The 20,000-nt window shown below is 39.4% G+C and overlaps 2 protein-coding genes across 2 annotated transcripts in view; both read right to left on the reverse strand.

Moving 5' to 3' along the window:
* Nucleotides 1-3,001, reverse strand: part of LOC144977851 (uncharacterized) — an 11,054-nt gene extending 8,053 nt beyond the window's left edge. The window contains exon 1 of the mRNA XM_078923258.1: nt 2,644-3,001. Coding sequence (XP_078779384.1) covers nt 2,644-2,660 — 17 coding nt within the window. The 5' untranslated portion in view covers nt 2,661-3,001. The remainder of the gene's footprint in view (nt 1-2,643) is intronic.
* Nucleotides 3,002-17,119: 14,118 nt separating this feature from the next.
* LOC144978650 (uncharacterized) overlaps nt 17,120-20,000 on the reverse strand; it is a 20,204-nt gene continuing 17,323 nt past the window's right edge. Inside the window, exon 6 of the mRNA XM_078924965.1 lies at nt 17,120-19,150. Within this exon, the coding sequence (XP_078781091.1) occupies nt 19,067-19,150 (84 nt within the window). The 3' untranslated portion in view covers nt 17,120-19,066. The remainder of the gene's footprint in view (nt 19,151-20,000) is intronic.

Here is a 20,000-nt window from a genome sequence, read left to right on the forward strand (position 1 = left end):
ATAACGCGAATGATATCGACATTCTATGATCATTATGATTGTTTTCATAGATAGTATGAAGTTGACGTCACTCAGGTCTTTGTTATTGCTTTTTGCCATCCGCAATTATAATTAGTTCTCACTAAACTGCATTAACCAGACCGTAAAAGTTCAAGGTTACATATAGTTTTGTGTGTTGGTTCGTTATACTTCCGGATGACAATGTTGTGAGATTCTTCGCCAAGCGCATATTATATTTAGAGCCAAATGGGTGACTAGTTATCATACAATTTTCTCGACCATATTATAAAAGTTTAAATTTACACATAGTTTTCTGTGTTGGTTCCATTGATCAAGCGGTAGAACAGTGGGTACTTTATTGAGACATTTGCCATTGGTAGTAAAATCTCTGAAGTTCCCTCTGTTTACCAATCACAACCATTGTTTACATTATGACGACTGTCCGAGAGGCGTGGTTATCTAAGTGTCTATTATAAGTCATTTTCCATCTCAAATCAGATGTGATCTTTAAACTGTTTGGACTACATGAGTCCCCAACTGGTGATTTGTTTTGCATGACATGAAAATCATCGCTTTTATAGATTGTTTAAAATGCACATCAACATTAGTATCTCAGTCTGACTGAGTTTATAAGAAGAAGGAGCAGAAAAACTATGCAATTCGCGATCACTGGGATTCGAGTGACGTTTGTTTTGTTTTTTTGCAAAATGATTGGCCCGCTTCATTTATTTTACTCAATTACTGGTGAATTATGAAAATTGTGAATTTTCCAATTTTGATTTAACAATACGCTTCAACAGTAATGACGTCATTTTCCTCGTAATGACGCATGGTAACTTAGTAACTGGCTCTAAATAATCGGAACAATGACGGATGCCCTTATGAAGTATTTCTCCGACGAGAACCACGACGGCCGCCGTTGCTGGGTGACGTGACATCAGACTATTGAATCCAATTGAGCACCGTTTTATCGAAGTTTCGTTACAATTAAAAAGAGGGGGCGAAGTGGCCGAGTGGTTGAGGCATTGCGCTGTAATCCGGAATGTACATACCATGCAAAACAATTGAGCAACGTTTGATCGAAATTTCTTTACAATCAAAAAGATGGGCCAAGTGGCCAAGTGGTTGAGGCATTGCACTGTAATCCGGAAGGTCCCGGGTTTGAGCTTCAGGCACTTTCGTAATTTTTAAACTTTGGGCAAGATTATTAACCCCCAATTTTACTCCCTTTGGACAAGGGTGATTCCTGTTGACATCAGACATCTTCTTTGATGGATCATCTGTATTCCTTTATAGAATGTTTAGGCGACAGACGGTATCTAATGGTGCCATGGCGGAAGGCGTAATTTATTATATACTTGCGATCAAAAGAAAGTATACCCATTTAAAATCGTCGTTACTTTTTTATCCGTTGGCGTAGGCTAATGATTTTCCACGGAGCTGTTTACCAATAGCCTTTCTGTGTACCGATAGTCGATGTTTTTGTTTTTGACCTGAAATTCGCTCACCACGTCGCGCACGTGCTAAATGACCTTTTAGTCCCTTATTCTGGACAGGAAGTAAGTAGATTAATTTTTTTTGCCATCCGTATCTTCTTGAAACATTTTCAAGGCAGGAAAACACAATGCGAAATACCATCCATTAATCTACGCGATGTAACGTCTTAGTTAAGAACAACATGCACGTGCCATTGGTCATCTTCAAGCTGGACAGTCTGTGACCAATGTCGCAAGAATGCTTAATATCACAAGGAGAACTGTATATTCGTTAGTGGATCGATTTGAAATGACACAAACTCCTGTCCACAGTAAGGGGCTAAAAGGTTTTTTTAGCACGTGCGCGACGTGGTGAGCGAATTTCAGGTCAAAAACAAAAACATCAACTATCGGTACACAGAAAGACTAATGGTAAACAACTCAGTGGAAAATCATTAGCCTACGCCAATGGATAAAAAAGTAACGACGATTTTAAATCTGTATATTTTCTTTTGATCGCAATTATATTTATGGTGAATTGTATGAAAAACGCTTGGAAAAAAACAAATTCTATAATCTCACAAGGAATGACGCAAATTTATGTTTCACCTGTGGTCTTTAAATCTAATGACTTTTAAAAGATTAGTCCAGAACGACGTGTACTTATTTGTAGGTCTGATAACCCAATTCATTATGGGCTCATTGTTGTAATGGAAATCTCAAAAAAATGACGCAAAATACTGTCCATTACAATAACGTTAAACTAGGCCCAAAATTACGTTTAGCGTGGCAGACCTGCAAATATATACACATCGGTCCATAAAGATTAGCAACATGAATAAACAGAACAGACAGACAACTTAATTTAGATATTTCAATATTAACATTCGTGACGTTGACATTCTATAAAATGATATCTTCTATTTAGTTATTCAACATACTTACTTATTTGACGATAGCGAATTCAAAATATTCATAGCCACATTTTTTTCTCAATTTTTGAATAGCGACATTATTCATTTTTTGAATATTTTTTGGGAGAATAAGCAATCTGTGAATGAAAATAATATGTGATAATACGAGTTCTTTTACTGGATCAAAAATTAATTAATTAATTAATTAATTGGCCCAAATAAATAGTAATGTGAATTGTCACGTAATTTCTTACCTGACAATGCTGAACATTGCTTCAAACTCAACTCCGCAGCTGTAACCAAATGAAATAAAAGTAAGCTTAAACTATTCAAACAGACTAAAATTTTTCCACGTCTCCGATCGTTCGGCCAGATTGAAATTTGATCCAGCCAGACCATTTTGGTTTTTTTCACCTGCGTTATAACCCCCCTTTCCGAGATGTGGCTGTGTTTTTTGTTGTTGATGTTGATGTTGCTGCTGCAACCGGTTTCTGTGACGTTGATCATAACCATCCTGATACAGAACCAACGACGTTGATAAAGATTGGGTTAGTGAAAAAGAAGAAGTCATTCTTAACCGTCACAAGTTTTGCCCAATCTTTTTTACACAGTAGCTTACTGAACGCTTTAACGTTGCTTTAAATACAGTCACAATAATATAATATGCATGACAATGACAACCCAGGCCCTATTTTATGAGCATCTATCTCAATTTTACGGTTCCTCCATACCCTCTTGTTGCTATACATAACAAGCTACGTATTAACATGGATGCCTTTTTTTTTCGTAGTGTTTTTTCTTGCACCTCCGTTGACGGTGTATCTTAACGGATCGTTTTTATGCACCTCCGTTACGCATGCGCATTCCACTCAATGTCATCAGCGACGCTGTCTCTACATTTGGACATGGCAAAAGTTATATTATATTGTGACATCTGAAGGTACGTCTTTTTTAATATATTTTTAAAAAATAATAATAGTAATCTAAAACTTTAAAACCAGAAAATAGAAGTTGCATTGTAGGTCAAATTATGGGATAATGTTATAGAAAGAGCATCGGTACCATTCAATCAATGTGTTATCGACGTGCTTTTTTTCTTGTTTAAACGTCGATTGTTATCATTTTATAATATTTTATCATTATCATCAGTGTATTCGTTTACCGCGTCTTTGTCTTTTATTGTTTGTTGGTTTTGTTTTGTTTTTGTTGGGTTTTTTTGGGGGGGTGGGGGGGTCTTCTATTTTTGTTGTTGTTGTTGTTGTTTTTCAAAAACTTTTCATCATGCTTTTAAAAAGAATTCGATTTTATTTTTCTAAAATTATTTATTTATTTGAGATCGGTATTTGTGTGCAAGTTTCTTTTCACCTTTGATTTTTAAATTATTGTTATTATATATTCTTTAATTTATTATCATTGTATAAACGTACATCGGTAAACAGCGTGCTAAACTACAATCTAAATCTACTTAAACCTCACAGACGTATATGGGTCAAATATTATGATTGGCCTCTTTTTTTTTCTCTGGGTCTATGTCTACACCGCACGTTTACTCCCCCATCAATGGCGGTACATAAAAACGGTGTTTTAATTAATTTTATTAATATGTATGGGGGCTAAGTGGCCGAGTGGTTAAGGCATTGTACTGTGACCCAGAAGGACCCGGGTTCGAGCCCCGCTTCAGGCACTTTCGGTTTTTTTCCTTGAGCAAGATTATTAACCCCCAATTTGCTCACTTGGACAACATGGGTGATTCCTTTTGACATCTGAGACATCTTGTTTGATGAGTTATCTATATTCCTTCGTGGAATGCCTAAGCGACGATGTCTTATGATGTCGTGGCGGGAAAGGCATATTTTTTATTTTTTTAAATTCATCAATATGTATTGTCATAATTTAATTCGTACTTCTTTACAAATGGGTATTCTATTTCCTATCCTATCATTGTTTACGCTTATTCACCTTAACTACGTCATTCACACATCTCTCATTCGTGCTTAGTGTCTTGTCGTGTTTTGTTGATAAAGGGAAACCCGAAACGTCCACATTATCTGTCTTCGTCTAACAATATAGGGGCTTACAACTTTAAGTAACAACATTTTATGAATTGATCAGCACCGCCAACGGAGGAGCATAAAAACGCTGCGTTTTTTTTATACCGCCAACTGAGGGGCATAATAACGCTGCGTTTTTCACACCGCCAACAGAGGTGCATAAAAACGCTGCGTTTTTTTACACCTCCAACGGCGGGGGTGCATAAACACGCCATCTTTAATTTTTACTATTAACACCTAGTGGAAGAGAACATAGCCACGCCCCTCTACACGGCTGATCAATCGTACCACTGCAGAAAACTACGTGCAACCTTGAACGTTTACAGTCTGATTAAGCTAATCTACTGAGAATTCATCACACAATACGAGGTCAAATAGAAATAATGAATAGCAGACTGATGTCACCTTCGCCTTCGTCCTATTGTTTGGAAGCAACTAGCTATGTGCTTGTCCGAGAGGGTTTGAGAGTGTGTCACAAATAAATTTCGCGTTTTGATAGGTCCACAATATACTTGTTAATCCATCTTCCATCTGTCAGCGTACTGTTATTTAAATTGTGTACCTGGCCAGTGAAGAAAAAACAATTGACTTCAACAGTCGTGACGTCAGTTCCCTTGTAATGACGCATAGTAACTTAGTAACTTGTTCTAAAGTATCGGAACAATGGCGGACGCCCTTATGAAATACTTTTTCAACGAGCATAAATGTGTGTCCAGAGGAGAAAAACATTATAAATCTGATCATGTTTTGAATTTTTTTACGTTCTGATCACATAACACGCCAAAACGGTCTCCCCAGCGTGGATCCCCTCGTGAATCTTTACCTTGCAGCTGGTGAGGGGGTTTGAGCCCCACGGGAGGGCAAAGGTGAAAATCCCGGTTGACCGTCACTAGGCCATCCCGGGTATCGAGCCAAAGTCAATGGCGAAGCGGTCTGCCGCCTAGCCAAATAATACCGCGTTCGTGTCGCCAGGGTCGTCGGCACGTTCGAAAAGACAGCAAGCGTCCCTCCACACCTTCGGTTCGCGGCCTGCCGAGCAGAAAATGGGATGTCGGGGAAAGCGACCTGACGCATATATTGTCCCTAAACATCGAGAGTCAGAGTATGGCAAAAAATGAGCTTTTGTCCAAGCTACTGGCCGCCCATAGCGTAGACATCCTCCTATTACAGGAGACCCACCTTTATTCAGGCGTGCAACCTTCCCGATTCCAGATCCCAGGCTATACGATGGTCCAACGCGAGGACACTTCGAGGCTCAAAGGAGGGGTTAGCGTTTACGCTAAAGAGCCATCGAAGGTAAGGGTCATAGAGAGCGTAACGGACAGCAATGGGGTGAACCGGATTTCCGTGGAAGTAGGTGGACTGTGTTTGCATATTATCTACAAACCACCTAGAGCGACTTGGTCTACAAACCCGTCATTGAAGAAAGACGATTTTGTTTCTTCAACTTCAAATAAATATAATTTCCAAATTCCAGTCACTTTTCCTCGCCCTTCAAATATCTATCGATTAAAATCACCCTCATCTTGGCAAAAACTCTTAAACCTGAGACTTCGCGTTAAAATGACCTCATCTTGGCAAAACCGTCAAACACGTGACCTTGCAAAGCCCCAGGTTTGAGATTCTTTTGCCAAGATGAGGCTAGTTTCAATCGATCAATATTTAAGGGACAAATTTTCTGGCCAAATTCTTAATGCTTGTTTTTTTTCCAAAGTCCTGCTATTAACTTGTTGAAGGACTCAACTTTTCACCGCCAATAAGGACCTTAAACGTCAACCTGCCGGGCGGCAATGCATTTATCCACAGACTGGGAATAGCCGGTTACACTTTTGTACAAAACAAAGACAGGGTAAAATAAACTTTTTAAAAGTAAATAAATAAAAATTTTTGAAAAAAAATTATATATATATTATATATATCATCATCATCATCATCATCTTCATCTTCATCGTCATTGAGTAGATGTCAGCAGATTCATAGTTTGCAGTGCGCTTTACAGTTCTTGTTTCATTCCCTCAGCAGGCAACATGGGGTCATAAAGTGTCTTTTCGAAATGTTACTACGAAAATATTTATTGCCTTATATAGTCAGGTACTTATTCAAAACTGAGTCAAGTGAATTAAAGTGTCTAAATTGGCGAAGGACGCAACGCTGTGGCCAGAGATTTGTCACCACTCTTAGTACTGACCAGGCCTAACGTCGCTTGTCTTTGTTACAAGACAATACATCTTTAAGCTGATCCACGAAAAGAAATCTGAAATTGTAAACATCTGTGATGGACGTGAATGACGTCACTCAGCTCTTTGTTATTATTTTAGCCAACCATTTTAGGAGTAGTTCGAACTAAATTGTATCAATCAGACTATAACGAAAACAAGGTTACAGACAGATTTGTGTTTTAATACATCTTATCTGCTGGGGTTTTTTTTTAGTTTTATTACCAAAGCGCATAGTATCATCAATTGATTTCATGAATACGATGCTTCGTCGTCATTCTTATTGACTTCCAATTTTATCAACATGAAAAATTTAGTAATGTAGAATGGTTTTGTAAATAATTGATTTTAAATTATTATTATTCCACTCCTCTCCATAAATAGTAACGCGTAATGATATCAAGTTTACAATAATAATTTGTGACGTCAGATTATCAAACGTTACATTTCACTAAAATGAGTTTTTTGGAAAAAAAGAAGTATCTATCATTTCGATATTTTTGAAAATGTCTTTTACTCAGATATGACGAATTCCAATTGATTGAGGGGTGGACTAAAAGATTTCTGACACTCTTGCGTTTTGGAATTCGAACTTTGTTCCCAGTAGCGTACTCGCAAGCACGTCCACCGGTTGGGAACACGTCCGGAATTCCAAAAAGCAAGATTGTAAAAATCGTATATTAAAACACCCGTCTCCTCTTCGTTTTAGTAAATAATGCATTTTGATCGCTTACATTTTCACTTCGCACTGAAATGAACTTTCATTGAGTTGAGTCACCATAACTTGTTACGTCACTTAAATAATAAAAACAAAGGGGAATACGCAACAGTTTGTTGTTGTTGTTGTTGCTGACACATTCAATTAACCCTCTCCTTATAGGAAAATCGTCACATTCGTTACGATAGAACCTACATCTTTCTTATTCAAATTTCTCTTGTACATCATAAAAATTTAAAGAAAATAAACAGTATGTTGTAGAACATGTTTTGCTAAAGAAAAAAGTGTATGGCAAGAACTTATTGCTATTATGTCAGAATGATAAACAATTATTTTGTATTAGTTGGGTGTGAAGTTTTGGAAGAAAATCCTGAAAATGGCTGGTTAGGAGGGAATTAAACAAAAATCTACTTCTTATCTAGGTAGACTTACTAGAACGTTATATCAACTCTTTCGATATTTTCATATTTACTGAATTTAATGATGATTTTATTAGAAATTGCACAGCTTGGGTGTTATAATTCCGTTTTTGACCAATATTTCGTAAGCTCTCACACAGCCCTGCCATGGTCGGGCTAATTCCTTTGTCCTAAAGTACATTATAAGGTCAAAAAGGTTAATGCACTCGTGCATAATAGATTTATTAATTATTTATTTTTCGTAGAGAGGATAATTAGATAGCCATGCGCATCTAATAGAATCTTGTAAAAAGAAAAGCAAGAAATAACAGGCATAACGCATGCAATAACATGTACAGCGTAAGATTATGAAAGTCATAGTTGTTGTAGGATACTAATATTAATAATAATAATAACAATAATAATAATAATAATAATAATAATAATAATAATAATAATAATATAATAATAATAATTAATAATATAATAATAAAATGATAATAATAATATAATAATAATAATAATAATAATAATAATAATAATAATATAATAATAATAATAATAATAATAATAATAATAATAATAATAATAAATAATAATAATAAAATAATAATAAATAATATATAATAATAATAATAATAATAATAATAATAATAATAATAATATAATAATATAATAATATATAATAAAATAATAATATATAATAATAATATAATAATAATAATAATAATAATAATAATAATAATAATAATAAATAATAATATAATATAATAATAATAATAATAATAATAATAATAATAATAATAATAATGATAATAATAATAATAACAAAATATAGTCATTGATGGGATGCCCCCGTGCGATGTCCGGAGTCCCTCAACTGAGAGGGTCAAGAATAACCCAACGCCAAGCCAGCGTGTCGTAAAAGGCGATTAATGGTGTGTGATGCCCCCATTTTTGAGTCACCTGGTCCTCCAGGTTGGGGGTTGCCGAAGGGTTAACACCCCTTTCCGTAAAACTCAAACCGTTACAGAAACGCAGACGGACAAATCAAATCCATTTTTATTTTATTTTTTTGCTTGGGCGACCGAAGAGTTTCTGCAATGACAGAATTTATGAAGGACAACAGACAAAGTCGAAAGGACTCTGCTGACCCGATGACGTCTTCGCCAAACAAGAAGCTTCGAATTAAAGAAGTTGATATACAGAGAAGTGATAAGACATGGAACGAGATAAAAAAAAAAAAGTTAGCTCGGGATAGAGAAGGATGGAAACTGTTTTTGTTGTGGCTTATACCCTGATCCAGGGTCAAAAAGGCAATGATGATGATGATGAAGATGATGATGATGATGATGAAGATGATGATGATGATGATGATGATGATGATGATGATAGGATGCGGTGAGAACTAATCATTGAAATGGATGTCTAAAAACAATAACGAAGAGCTGAGTTACGTCAACTTCGCTCCATCTTTGTGCGGCTATGTGGTCTTGTGGTATGGCACTCGCTTTCGAATCGGAAGGTCCTGAGTTCGAGCTTCGCACGGCGCATAGTCATTGGAGTCCTTGAAAAAATCTCTTTACTCACATTTTCTAACCGTATTCTAACCGAGTATCTGGCCGTTAGCAGCGTTGTCTCTGTCGGGAAATAACGTGTATTATCGCCTTTCAGGCGTCGTGTCTTGTTCTATATGTTACGTGTTGCTGTTGGTCATGAACACTTTGTAAAGCGCTTTGAGCACGTTTAGTGGATATTGCGCTATACAAAAGCTCAGGGTTTGTTTTGTTTGTTTTTTTTTTTGGTTTTGGTTTTTAATCTATTAAAAGCTAAACGTTTCTACTTCGGACTCTTCTTCGGCAAAACAAAAATTTGAAGCAGCAGGGATTTTTTTTTTTTTTGATTGTTAAAAGTGTTGTCTTGATTGAACAATTATGATTTTGATATCTATCACTGCCGAACAAGACATTTTTGTCGTTTTGTGGTGTGGCACTCGTCCTGGATTCGGTAGGACCCCGGTTCGAGCCTCGTTTCTGGAGCGCCAGAGTTGAGTCCTTGGGAAAGGCTCTTTACTCACGTGCTCTCGTCATATCCTTGTGTAAATTGAGTACATAACCCTTAGAACGTTGTCTCTATCACAATACATTAAAGTGCAATATCGCCTCATGTGCGTCATGGCTCGTCCTACATGTTAAGTGTTGTTGTTGACTCCATGGCCCTTTATTAGGAGCTATAAAACTTTTAGTGAATATTGCGCTAGATAAATGCTCAAGGTTTTTCTATTTATAAAAATTAGAAAATGCAGCCTCTTAATATTATTACTCTCAAGGGGTGTGTCTTTTTTACGAAACCCGCCGAAACCCGCCGAAACCCTGCGAAACCCGCCGAAACCCGCCGAAACCCGCCGAAACCCGACGAAACCCGACGAATCCCGACAAAGTTATGGGAAGTAGGTGGCACTGGGGAGTGAACCCAGAACTCAGGGAAGTGTACACCATTGGGGAGTGAACCTGGGACTGGGTTTCGGCGGGTTTCGTAAAAAAGAACCAGTGCTTTTTTACGAAACCCGCCGAAACCCGCCGAAACCCGGCGAAACCCGACAATATCCAGTAAAGTTATGGGAAGTAGACAACTGTGGGGAGTGAACCCGAGACTCAGGTAAGTGTACACCAGTCGGGAGTGAACCTGAGACTAAGGTTATCGGCCGGTTTCGGCGGGTTTCGTAAAAAGGAATTAGTGCTTTATTACGAAACCCGCCGAAACCCGCCGAAACCCGCCGAAACCCGACAATATCAGGCAAAGTTATGGGAGTTTGGCAACAGTGGGGGGTGATCCTGGGAGTCAGGGAATTGCACACCAGTGGGGAGTTAACCTGGGACTGTGTAAAAAGGATATCAGTGGGAAATAAACCTGGGACTAAAGGGAGATGGATACCATTGAAAGTTGAAGCCGGATATGGGAGTTGAGTACCAGAGGAGAATGAACCTGACACTATAGAAGGTGGGCACCAGTGGGGAGTGAACCTGGGACTCAGGGAATTTCACACCAGTGGGGAGTTAACCTGGGACTGTGTAAAAAGGATTTCAGTGGGAAATAAACCTGGGACTAAAGGGAGATGGATACCATTGAAAGTTGAAGCCGGATATGGGAGTTGAGTACCAGAGGAGAATGAACCTGACACTTTTGAAGGTGGGCGCCAGTGGGGATGAACCTGGGACTCAGGGAATTTCACACCAGTGGGGAGTTAACCTGGGACTGTGTAAAAAGGATTTCAGTGGGAAATAAACCTGGGACTAAAGGGAGATGGATACCATTGAAAGTTGAAGCCGGATATGGGAGTTGAGTACCAGAGGAGAATGAACCTGACACTATAGGAGATGGGCGCCAGTGTGGAGTGAACCTGTGACTCAGGGAAGTGCACACCAATTGGGAGTTAACCTTGGACTGTGGGAGATGGATAACTGTGGGTATCCGAGCCGAACTGTAGGAGTTGGGTACCAGAGGAGAATGAACCTGACACTATAGAAGGTGGGCGCCAGTGGGGAGTGAACCTGGGATTCAGGGAATTGCACACCAGTGGGGATTTAACCTGGGAATATGTAAAAAGGATATCAGTGGGAAATAAACCTGGTACTAAAGGGAGATGGATACCATTGAAAGTTTAAGCCGGATATGAGAGCTTGGTACCAGAGGAGAATAAACCTGACACTATAGGGGGTGGGCGCCAGTGGGGAGTGAACCTGGGACTATGTAAAAAGGAGATCAGTAGGAAATAAATCTGGGACTAAAGGGAGATGGACACCATTGAAAGTTGAAGCTGGATATGAAAGTTTGGTACCAGAGGAGAATGAACCTGACACTATAGAAGGTGGGCGCCAGTGGGGAGTGAACCTGGGACTATGTAAACAGGATATCAGTGGGAAATAAACCTGGGACTAAAAGGAGATGGATACCATTGAAAGTTGAAGCCGGATATGAGAGCTTGGTACCAGAGGAGAATGAACCTGATACTATAGGGGGTTGGCGCCAGTGGGGAGTGAACCTGGGACTACGTAAAAAGGAGATCAGTAGGAAATAAACCTGGGACTAAAGGGAGATTGATACCATTGAAAGTTGAAGCCGGATATGAGAGCTTGGTACCAGAGGAGAATCAAACTGACACTATAGGGGGTGGGCGCCAGTGGGGAGTGAACCTGGGACTATGTAAAAAGGATATCAGTAGGAAATAAATCTGGGACTAAAGGGAGGTGGATACCATTGGGAGTTGAAGCCGGATTTGGGAGTTGGATACCAGAGGAGAGAGAAACCTGATACTATAGGAGGTGGGCGCCAGTGGGGAGTGAACCTGGGACTATGTAACAGGATATCAGTGGGAAATAAACCTGAGACTAAAGGGAGATGGACACCATTGAAAGTTGAAGCTGTAGATGAAAGTTTGGTACCAGAGGAGAGAGAAACCTGACACTATAGGAGGTGGGCGCCAGTGGGGAGTGAACCTGGGACTATGTAAAAAGGATATCAGTGGGAAATAAACCTGGGACTAAAGGGAGATGGACACCATTGAAAGTTGAAGCTGGATATGGGAGTTGAGTACCAGAGGAGAATGAACCTGACACTATAGGAGGTGGGCGACAGTGTGAAGTGAACCTGGGACTCAGGGAAGTGCACACCAATTTGGAGTTAACCTGGGACTGTGGGAGATGGATAACTGTGGGTATCCGAGCCGAACTATAGGAGTTGGGTACCAGAGGAGAATGAACCTGACACTATAAAAGGTGGGCGCCAGTGGGGAGTGAACCTGGGAGTCAGGGAATTGCACACCAGTAGGGAGTTAACCAGTGAATATCTAAAAAAGGATATCAGTGGGAAATAAATCCGGCTTCAACTCCCAATGGTATCCATCTCCCTTTAGTCCCAGATTTATTTTCCTACTGATATCCTTTATACATATTCCCAGGTTAACTTCCCACTGGGGTGCAATTCCCTGAGTCCCAGGTTCACTCTCCACTGGCGCCCACCTCCTATTGTGTCAGGTTCATTCTCCTCTGGTACCAAACTTTCATATCCGGTTTCAACTTTCCATGGCATCCATGTCCCTTTAGTCCAAGGTTTATTTCCCACTGATATCCTGTTTACATAGTCCCAGGTTCACTCCCCATTGGCGCCCACCTCTTATAGTGTCAAGTTCATTCTCCTCTGGTACCAAGCTCATATCCGACTTCAACTTTCAATGGTATCCATCTCCCTTTAGTCCCAGGTTTATTTCTCACTGATATCCTGTTTACATAGTCCCAGGTTCACTCCCCATTGGCGCCCACCCCCTATAGTGTCAGGTTCATTCTCCTCTGGTACCAAGCTCTCATATCCGACTTCAACTTTCAATGGTATCCATCTCCCTTTAGTCCCAGGTTTATTTCCCACTGATATCCTGTTTACATAGTCCCAGGTTCACTCCCCACTGACGCCCACCTCCTATAGTGTCAGGTTTCTCTCTCCTCTGGTACCCAACTCCCAAATCCGGCTTCAACTCCCAATGGTATCCACCTCCCTTTAGTCCCAGGTTTATTTCCCACTGATATCCTGTTTACATAGTCCCAGGTTCACTCTCCACTGGCGCCCACCTCCTATTGTGTCAGGTTCATTCTCCTCTGGTACCAAACTTTCATATCCGGTTTCAACTTTCAATGGCATCCATGTCCCTTTAGTCCAAGGTTTATTTCCCACTGATATCCTGTTTACATAGTCCCAGGTTCACTCCCCACTGACGCCCACCTCCTATAGTGTCAGGTTTCTCTCTCCTCTGGTACCCAACTCCAAATCCGGCTTCAACTCCCAATGGTATCCACCTCCCTTTAGTCCCAGGTTTATTTCCCACTGATATCCTGTTTACATAGTCCCAGGTTCACTCTCCACTGGCGCCCACCTCCTATTGTGTCAGGTTCATTCTCCTCTGGTACCAAACTTTCATATCCGGTTTCAACTTTCAATGGCATCCATGTCCCTTTAGTCCAAGGTTTATTTCCCACTGATATCCTGTTTACATAGTCCCAGGTTCACTCCCCATTGGCGCCCACCCCCTATAGTGTCAGTTCATTCTCCTCTGGTACCAAGCTCTCATATCCGACTTCAACTTTCAATGGTATCCATCTCCCTTTAGTCCCAGGTCTATTTCCCACTGATATCCTGTTTACATAGTCCCAGGTTCACTCCCCATTGGCGCCCACCCCCTATAGTGTCAGGTTCATTCTCCTCTGGTACCAAGCTCTCATATCCGACTTCAACTTTCAATGGTATCCATCTCCCTTTAGTCCCAGGTTTATTTCCCACTGATATCCTGTTTACATAGTCCAAGGTTCACTCCCACTGACGCCCACCTCCTATAGTGTCAGGTTTCTCTCTCCTCTGGTACCCAACTCCCAAATCCGGCTTCAACTCCCAATGGTATCCACCTCCCTTTAGTCCCAGGTTTATTTCCCACTGATATCCAGTTTACATAGTCCCAGGTTCACTCCCCATTGGCGCCCACCCCCTATAGTGTCAGGTTCATTCTCCTCTGGTACCAAGCTCTCATATCCGACTTCAACTTTCAATGGCATTCATCTCCCTTTAGTCCCAGGTTTATTTCCCACTGATATCCTTTTTACATAATCCCAGGTTCACTCACCACTGGCGCCCACCTCCTATAGTGTCAGGTTTCTCTCTCCTCTGGTGCCCAACTCCAAAATCCGGCTTCAACTCCCAATGGTATCCACCTCCCTTTAGTTCCAGGTTTATTTCCCACTGATATCCTGTTTACATAGTCCAAGGTTCACTCCCCACTGGCCCCCACCTCCTATGGTGTCAGGTTCATTCTCCTCTGGTACCAAACTCTCATATCCGGCTTCAACTTTCAATGGTATCCATCTCCCTTTAGTCCCAGGTTTATTTCCCAATGATATCCTTTTTACACAGTCCCAGGTTAACTCCCCACTGGTGTGAAATTCCCTGAGTCCCAGGTTCACTCCCCACTGGCGCCCACCTTTTATAGTGTCAGGTTCATTCTCCTCTGGTACTCAACTCCCATATCCGGCTTCAACTTTCAATGGTATCCATCTCCCTTTAGTCCCAGGTTTATTTCCCACTGATATCCTTTTTACACAGTCCCAGGTTAACTCCCCACTGGTGTGCAATTTCCTGACTCCCAGGATCACCCCCCACTGTTGCCAAACTCCCATAACTTTGCCGGATATTGTCGGGTTTCGGCGGGTTTCGGCGGGTTTCGTAATAAAGCACTAATTCTTGTTTACGAAACCCGCCAAAACCGGCCGATAACCTTAGTCTCAGGTTCACTCCCGACTGGTGTACACTTCCCTGAGTCTCGGGTTCACTCCCCACAGTTGTCTACTTCCCATAACTTTGCTGGATATTGTCGGGTTTCGCCGGGTTTCGGCGGGTTTCGTAAAAAAGCACTGGTTCTTTTTTACGAAACCCGCCGAAACCCAGTCCCAGGTTCACTCCCCAATGGTGAACACTTCCTTGAGTTCTAGGTTCACTCCCCACAGCCACCTACTTCCATAACTTTGTCGGGATTCGTCGGGTTTCGTCGGGTTTCGGCGGGTTTCGGCGGGTTTCGCAGGGTTTCGGCGGGTTTCGGCGGGTTTCGTAAAAAAGACACACCCCTCTCAAGGGCCATTACCGAGCAGTCGATTATCTTTTTTCCAGTTGTTGCCTCCACATTTCCTATCCAGGACTTCCATGGTTTGCCTCGTGCCTTTCTGTCAGCTACTTTTCCCTCTAGCACTGATTTTGGATGGTGTTGTGTCTCCGAAAAGTTATTATAATAATAATAATAATAATGATAATAACAATAACATTATTATTATTATATTATTATTATTATTATTATTATTATTATTATTATTATATTATTATTATTATTATTATTATTATTATTATTATTATTATTGTTTTTATTACTATTATTATTACTATTATTATTACTATTATTATTATGTTACTATTATTATTAGTTTTATTATTATTATTATTATTATTATTATTATTATTATTATTATTATTATTATTATTATTATTATTATTATTATTATTATTATCATTATTATTATTACTATTATTATTATTAGGTATTATTATTATACTTATCATTATTATCATTATCATTGATGATGATGATGATGATGATGATGATGATGATGATGATGATGATGATGATGATGATGATGATCATGATGATGATGATGATCATGATGATGATGATGATGATGATGATGATGATGATGATGATTATGATGATGATGATGATGATGATGATGATGATGATGATGATGATGATGATGATGATGAGGATGATCATGATGATGATGATGATGATGATGATGATGATGATGATGATGATGATGATGATGATGAGGATGATGATGATGATGTTGACCATGATGATGATGATGATGATGATGATGATGATGATGATGATGAGGAGGAGGAGGAGGAGGAGGAGGAGAAGGAGAAGGAGGATGATGATGAGGATGATGATGTAATTTGTTCAGAGAAAAATTATGGTGTTTGGCCATGAAAGGCCTAAATAAACTCTTGAACCTTGAACTTTGAACCATCATCATAATTATCAAATCAGTTTTAATCAGCACTGCCACCCTAACAAAACACTCAATTTCAGACAGTAAGCCTCAGGTTCGATTCCTCAAATTTGAACCCTCGTAAAAAAAAAAAAATTCCCACATATTCCTTACCCTACTCAGGTGCTAAATGAATACCTGGCCAGTAACAGCATTGTCTCAGTCGAAAAACGGCTATGTGGTCTAGTGGTATGACACTCGCTTTTGGACCGGAACGTCCTGGGTTCGAGCCCGCTTAGCGCATAGTTGAGCCCTTGGAAAAGTCTCTTTACTCACTTTCTCTCACCGTACTCATGTGTAAAATGAGTACCTGGCCGTTATCAGCGTTGTCTCTGTCCGAGAAAATTGTAATATCGCCTAACAGGCGTCATGTCCCATCCTACATGTTAAGTGTTACTGTTGGCCAGGGACCCCTTGTAAAGCGCGTTGAGCACGCTTAGTGGATATTGCGCTATATATATGCTCTATTTTTTTAAAAAACAAAAATTGTATTAGCGCCTTATAGGCGTCATGCCATGACTCGTCTTACTAATTCATTGTTGTTAGTTACTTAATGCACCTTTGTGTTTTGGGGTTTTTTTTAATCTGATGTGTATAAAACAGAGTCAGGCAAAGCAGAAAGAAAAAGAATATGAGGAAAGATCATCCTGCCATGACTGGGGGTCATGTAAATGGTGCTGCTTGAAGCTCGAAGAAATAAATCACAATGGGAAATTGAACGTAAGATTCAATTTAATTACGAAAACAGATAGAATGGAAGTTTCGGGTTTCCCCCTTTATCAACAAACAGGATGATGAAACACTACAGATGAATGAGATAATGTGGCAGTGGCGTTGTTAAGATGAACAAACAAAACATTGATGGGCAGAAAATAGTATGCCATGAAGTTGACAATTCTAAAAATAAATGATTTTTTTTCCAATATGTATATTTTGTATTTATCTCCTTTAGTGAATGTAACATGAGAAAATCTAAAAAAGTATTCTGCATTAACATTATATTCATTATGAATTATTATACTGTCTTGCATAAACATTTATAAGATCTCGTAAGCTCCCATACTTAAGAGAGAGGAGTTGTCATGTCCTTAACCTGCTGTCAGCCTAAGATAAATTTGATAATTCTGTTAGTAATCTTGTGGCTCTTCTCTAAACCCTTTCTAAAGTAATGGATTGGAGTTTATAAAGTGGGCTCCAAATACTATTTCCATATTCCAAAACAGCAAGTACATTGGTTTTGTATAAAGTAGTAAATTTGTTTGCGTCTAGACACATAAAACTTCTAAATAGTATACCTTATTTATAACAGTGCTTTAGGCTAAAACCGTGCAAATTCGGGTTGAAAGCATGAAAATTTGCATACAGGTTGCTAAGACCCATAGAAAAAACATCTGATTTAGAACCATTCTGGCAATCAATCATAACGTTTCGGTCTAAGGCCTTAGATATTACCTATTACAGATATATTAAACAAGGGAAATAACTTCGTAAAAATATATATTTTCTTCATATACAATGTATTAGAGAAAATTAGGCTAAAACCCTGCACATTGGGGTTGAAATCCTTAAAATTGGCATATAGATAGCTAAGACCCGCATGAATAACACCTGCTATAGAACCACTCTGGCAATTTATCATAACAGTGCGTTTTTAGCTCTTTATTTTTTCCTATATAGCATTACTTATCCGAGGAAATAACCACGACAATACAATGTGCATTCTAAAACTTTAAATACACCGGTAACAATTTACGGTAGCTAACTGATGGTTATTTCGTGTTGTAACTAGTAGATAAAAGAGGGAGAGGAGGAGAGGGCGTCAGTGGGATAGACGGAGAGAGAGGGAGCTAAGAGAGAGAACGAGAGAGAGAGGAGGGGGAGGAGAGGGAGAGAGAGAATTTTACTCATTACTGTACTGACCTAACACCCCCCGCATCTACACAAGTCCTTGCAGGGCAAACGGACCTTAAACACTTGCATTGGGTGCCGATACATTCTCTCTTACATGAACACTTGATGAGTTTTTGGGACACTTTTGACAATTCTGGAAATAAGCTCAACAGTGGTTCATGTCGATCGTCACATTTGTTGCAGGGTTCTCTTCTATAAAAGATATAATGTTAACAAAAGCTCGACTTCTTTCAAGAACTGCGACATCAATATTATCATCACCAGTGACATTCGCGACTAAATCTCCTCCGGCAATAAATGACTTTCTTCCATGTCTGTTGTCATTACAGAATGGAGTACTCCCGATTCCAGGTTTTTACCAAAAAAGCACGTTTGTTTATTATAGCTAATCTCTAATTTTGAACGTTGTCTCGTTATTCTCGTGAGTGGCGAAATAAATTCTATCTCACACGGTGACTCCTCCAAGTCAAATGACAAAGTTTGGAATTCCTGTAGGGCATTTCTTTTAGATTTCTTTAATTCTAATCATCTAATTTTGTTGGCATCAAATTTTACACGACAATACTTATGCCACTTAGCATCATTTTGTTTTAAGCTTTCAATAATATCATTTCTTTCTGATGAATTTGAAAAAAATAGATACATCCAACTTGTTTTCATCACAAACCAAAGAATTTAATTGTGTGAAATCTTCAAAAAGAGTTTCATAGCCTTGCCCTTTGTCATACCTCCTCGACTTAGAGGGACATTCTAAACGGTCTGTGTTACCTTGTTGGCGTATGAAACACTTGTCCAAGTCTCTGGGAGCAGTTCTTTTTGCCATGGTATGTGTATCTGAAATCATGCAAATGCAATCCTATATTAGGCATATGCAATATTCTTTCATATATCATCTTTCGTTCTTTCTGTTAAAGACCCAACATCAGCAGGCAGAATGTGAACGGTGCCTTACATAAGAACACAACAGTACAAATAGAACATTCTCCCATTGTCCCCATGCGGTAAATGGCGTAAAGTAAATAACTTGCCACAATACAGCATCATAGTGGTTGATGATGATGATGATGATGATGATGATGATGATGATGATGATGATGATGATGATGATGATGATGATGATGATGATGATGATAATTATAGCGTTCTTATATAACTTAAGTGGTATGCCGACTCTTTACTGTCATCAAGTTTGAACGAAATAGGTTTTAACTCACGTAAAATGATTATAGCAGTTTTTTTGGAAAGAAAAGAAAACAAGAGGAGGGGAGAAGGAGCACTGTCCTTTGTCAACACCGGTTATCGGCATTTATTGAGCTGTGTTCTGCTAATCTGTTTTGTCTACCCCTCTGCTCGTCTGCCCGTCTGCCCGTCCGTTTTAGAACAATTGATTTTATTTACTAAATCAGATGCAGAATAATCTCATATTATAGAATATTGCTCGCTAGACGTCATTCAAAACAAGTGAAATTGAATAACATTTACGATTAAAATGCTCGAAAAACAGCAGTGATTGATCGTGAACTGAACAGGCTGAACATCGACATAGTAGCCTTGCAGGAAACGCGACGACTCCCAGAGAGGGGATCCATGAAGGAGGAACACTATACCTTCTTCTGGCAAGGAAAAGGTACAGAAGAAGTGAGGGAGCACAGTGTTGGATTTGCAGTACGCCATACATTGCTTC

Source organism: Berghia stephanieae, chromosome 8 (assembly GCF_034508935.2).
Source record: "Berghia stephanieae isolate SIO BIC M18660-M18661 chromosome 8, UCSD_Bste_1.3, whole genome shotgun sequence".
Lineage (NCBI taxonomy): Eukaryota > Metazoa > Mollusca > Gastropoda > Nudibranchia > Aeolidiidae > Berghia > Berghia stephanieae.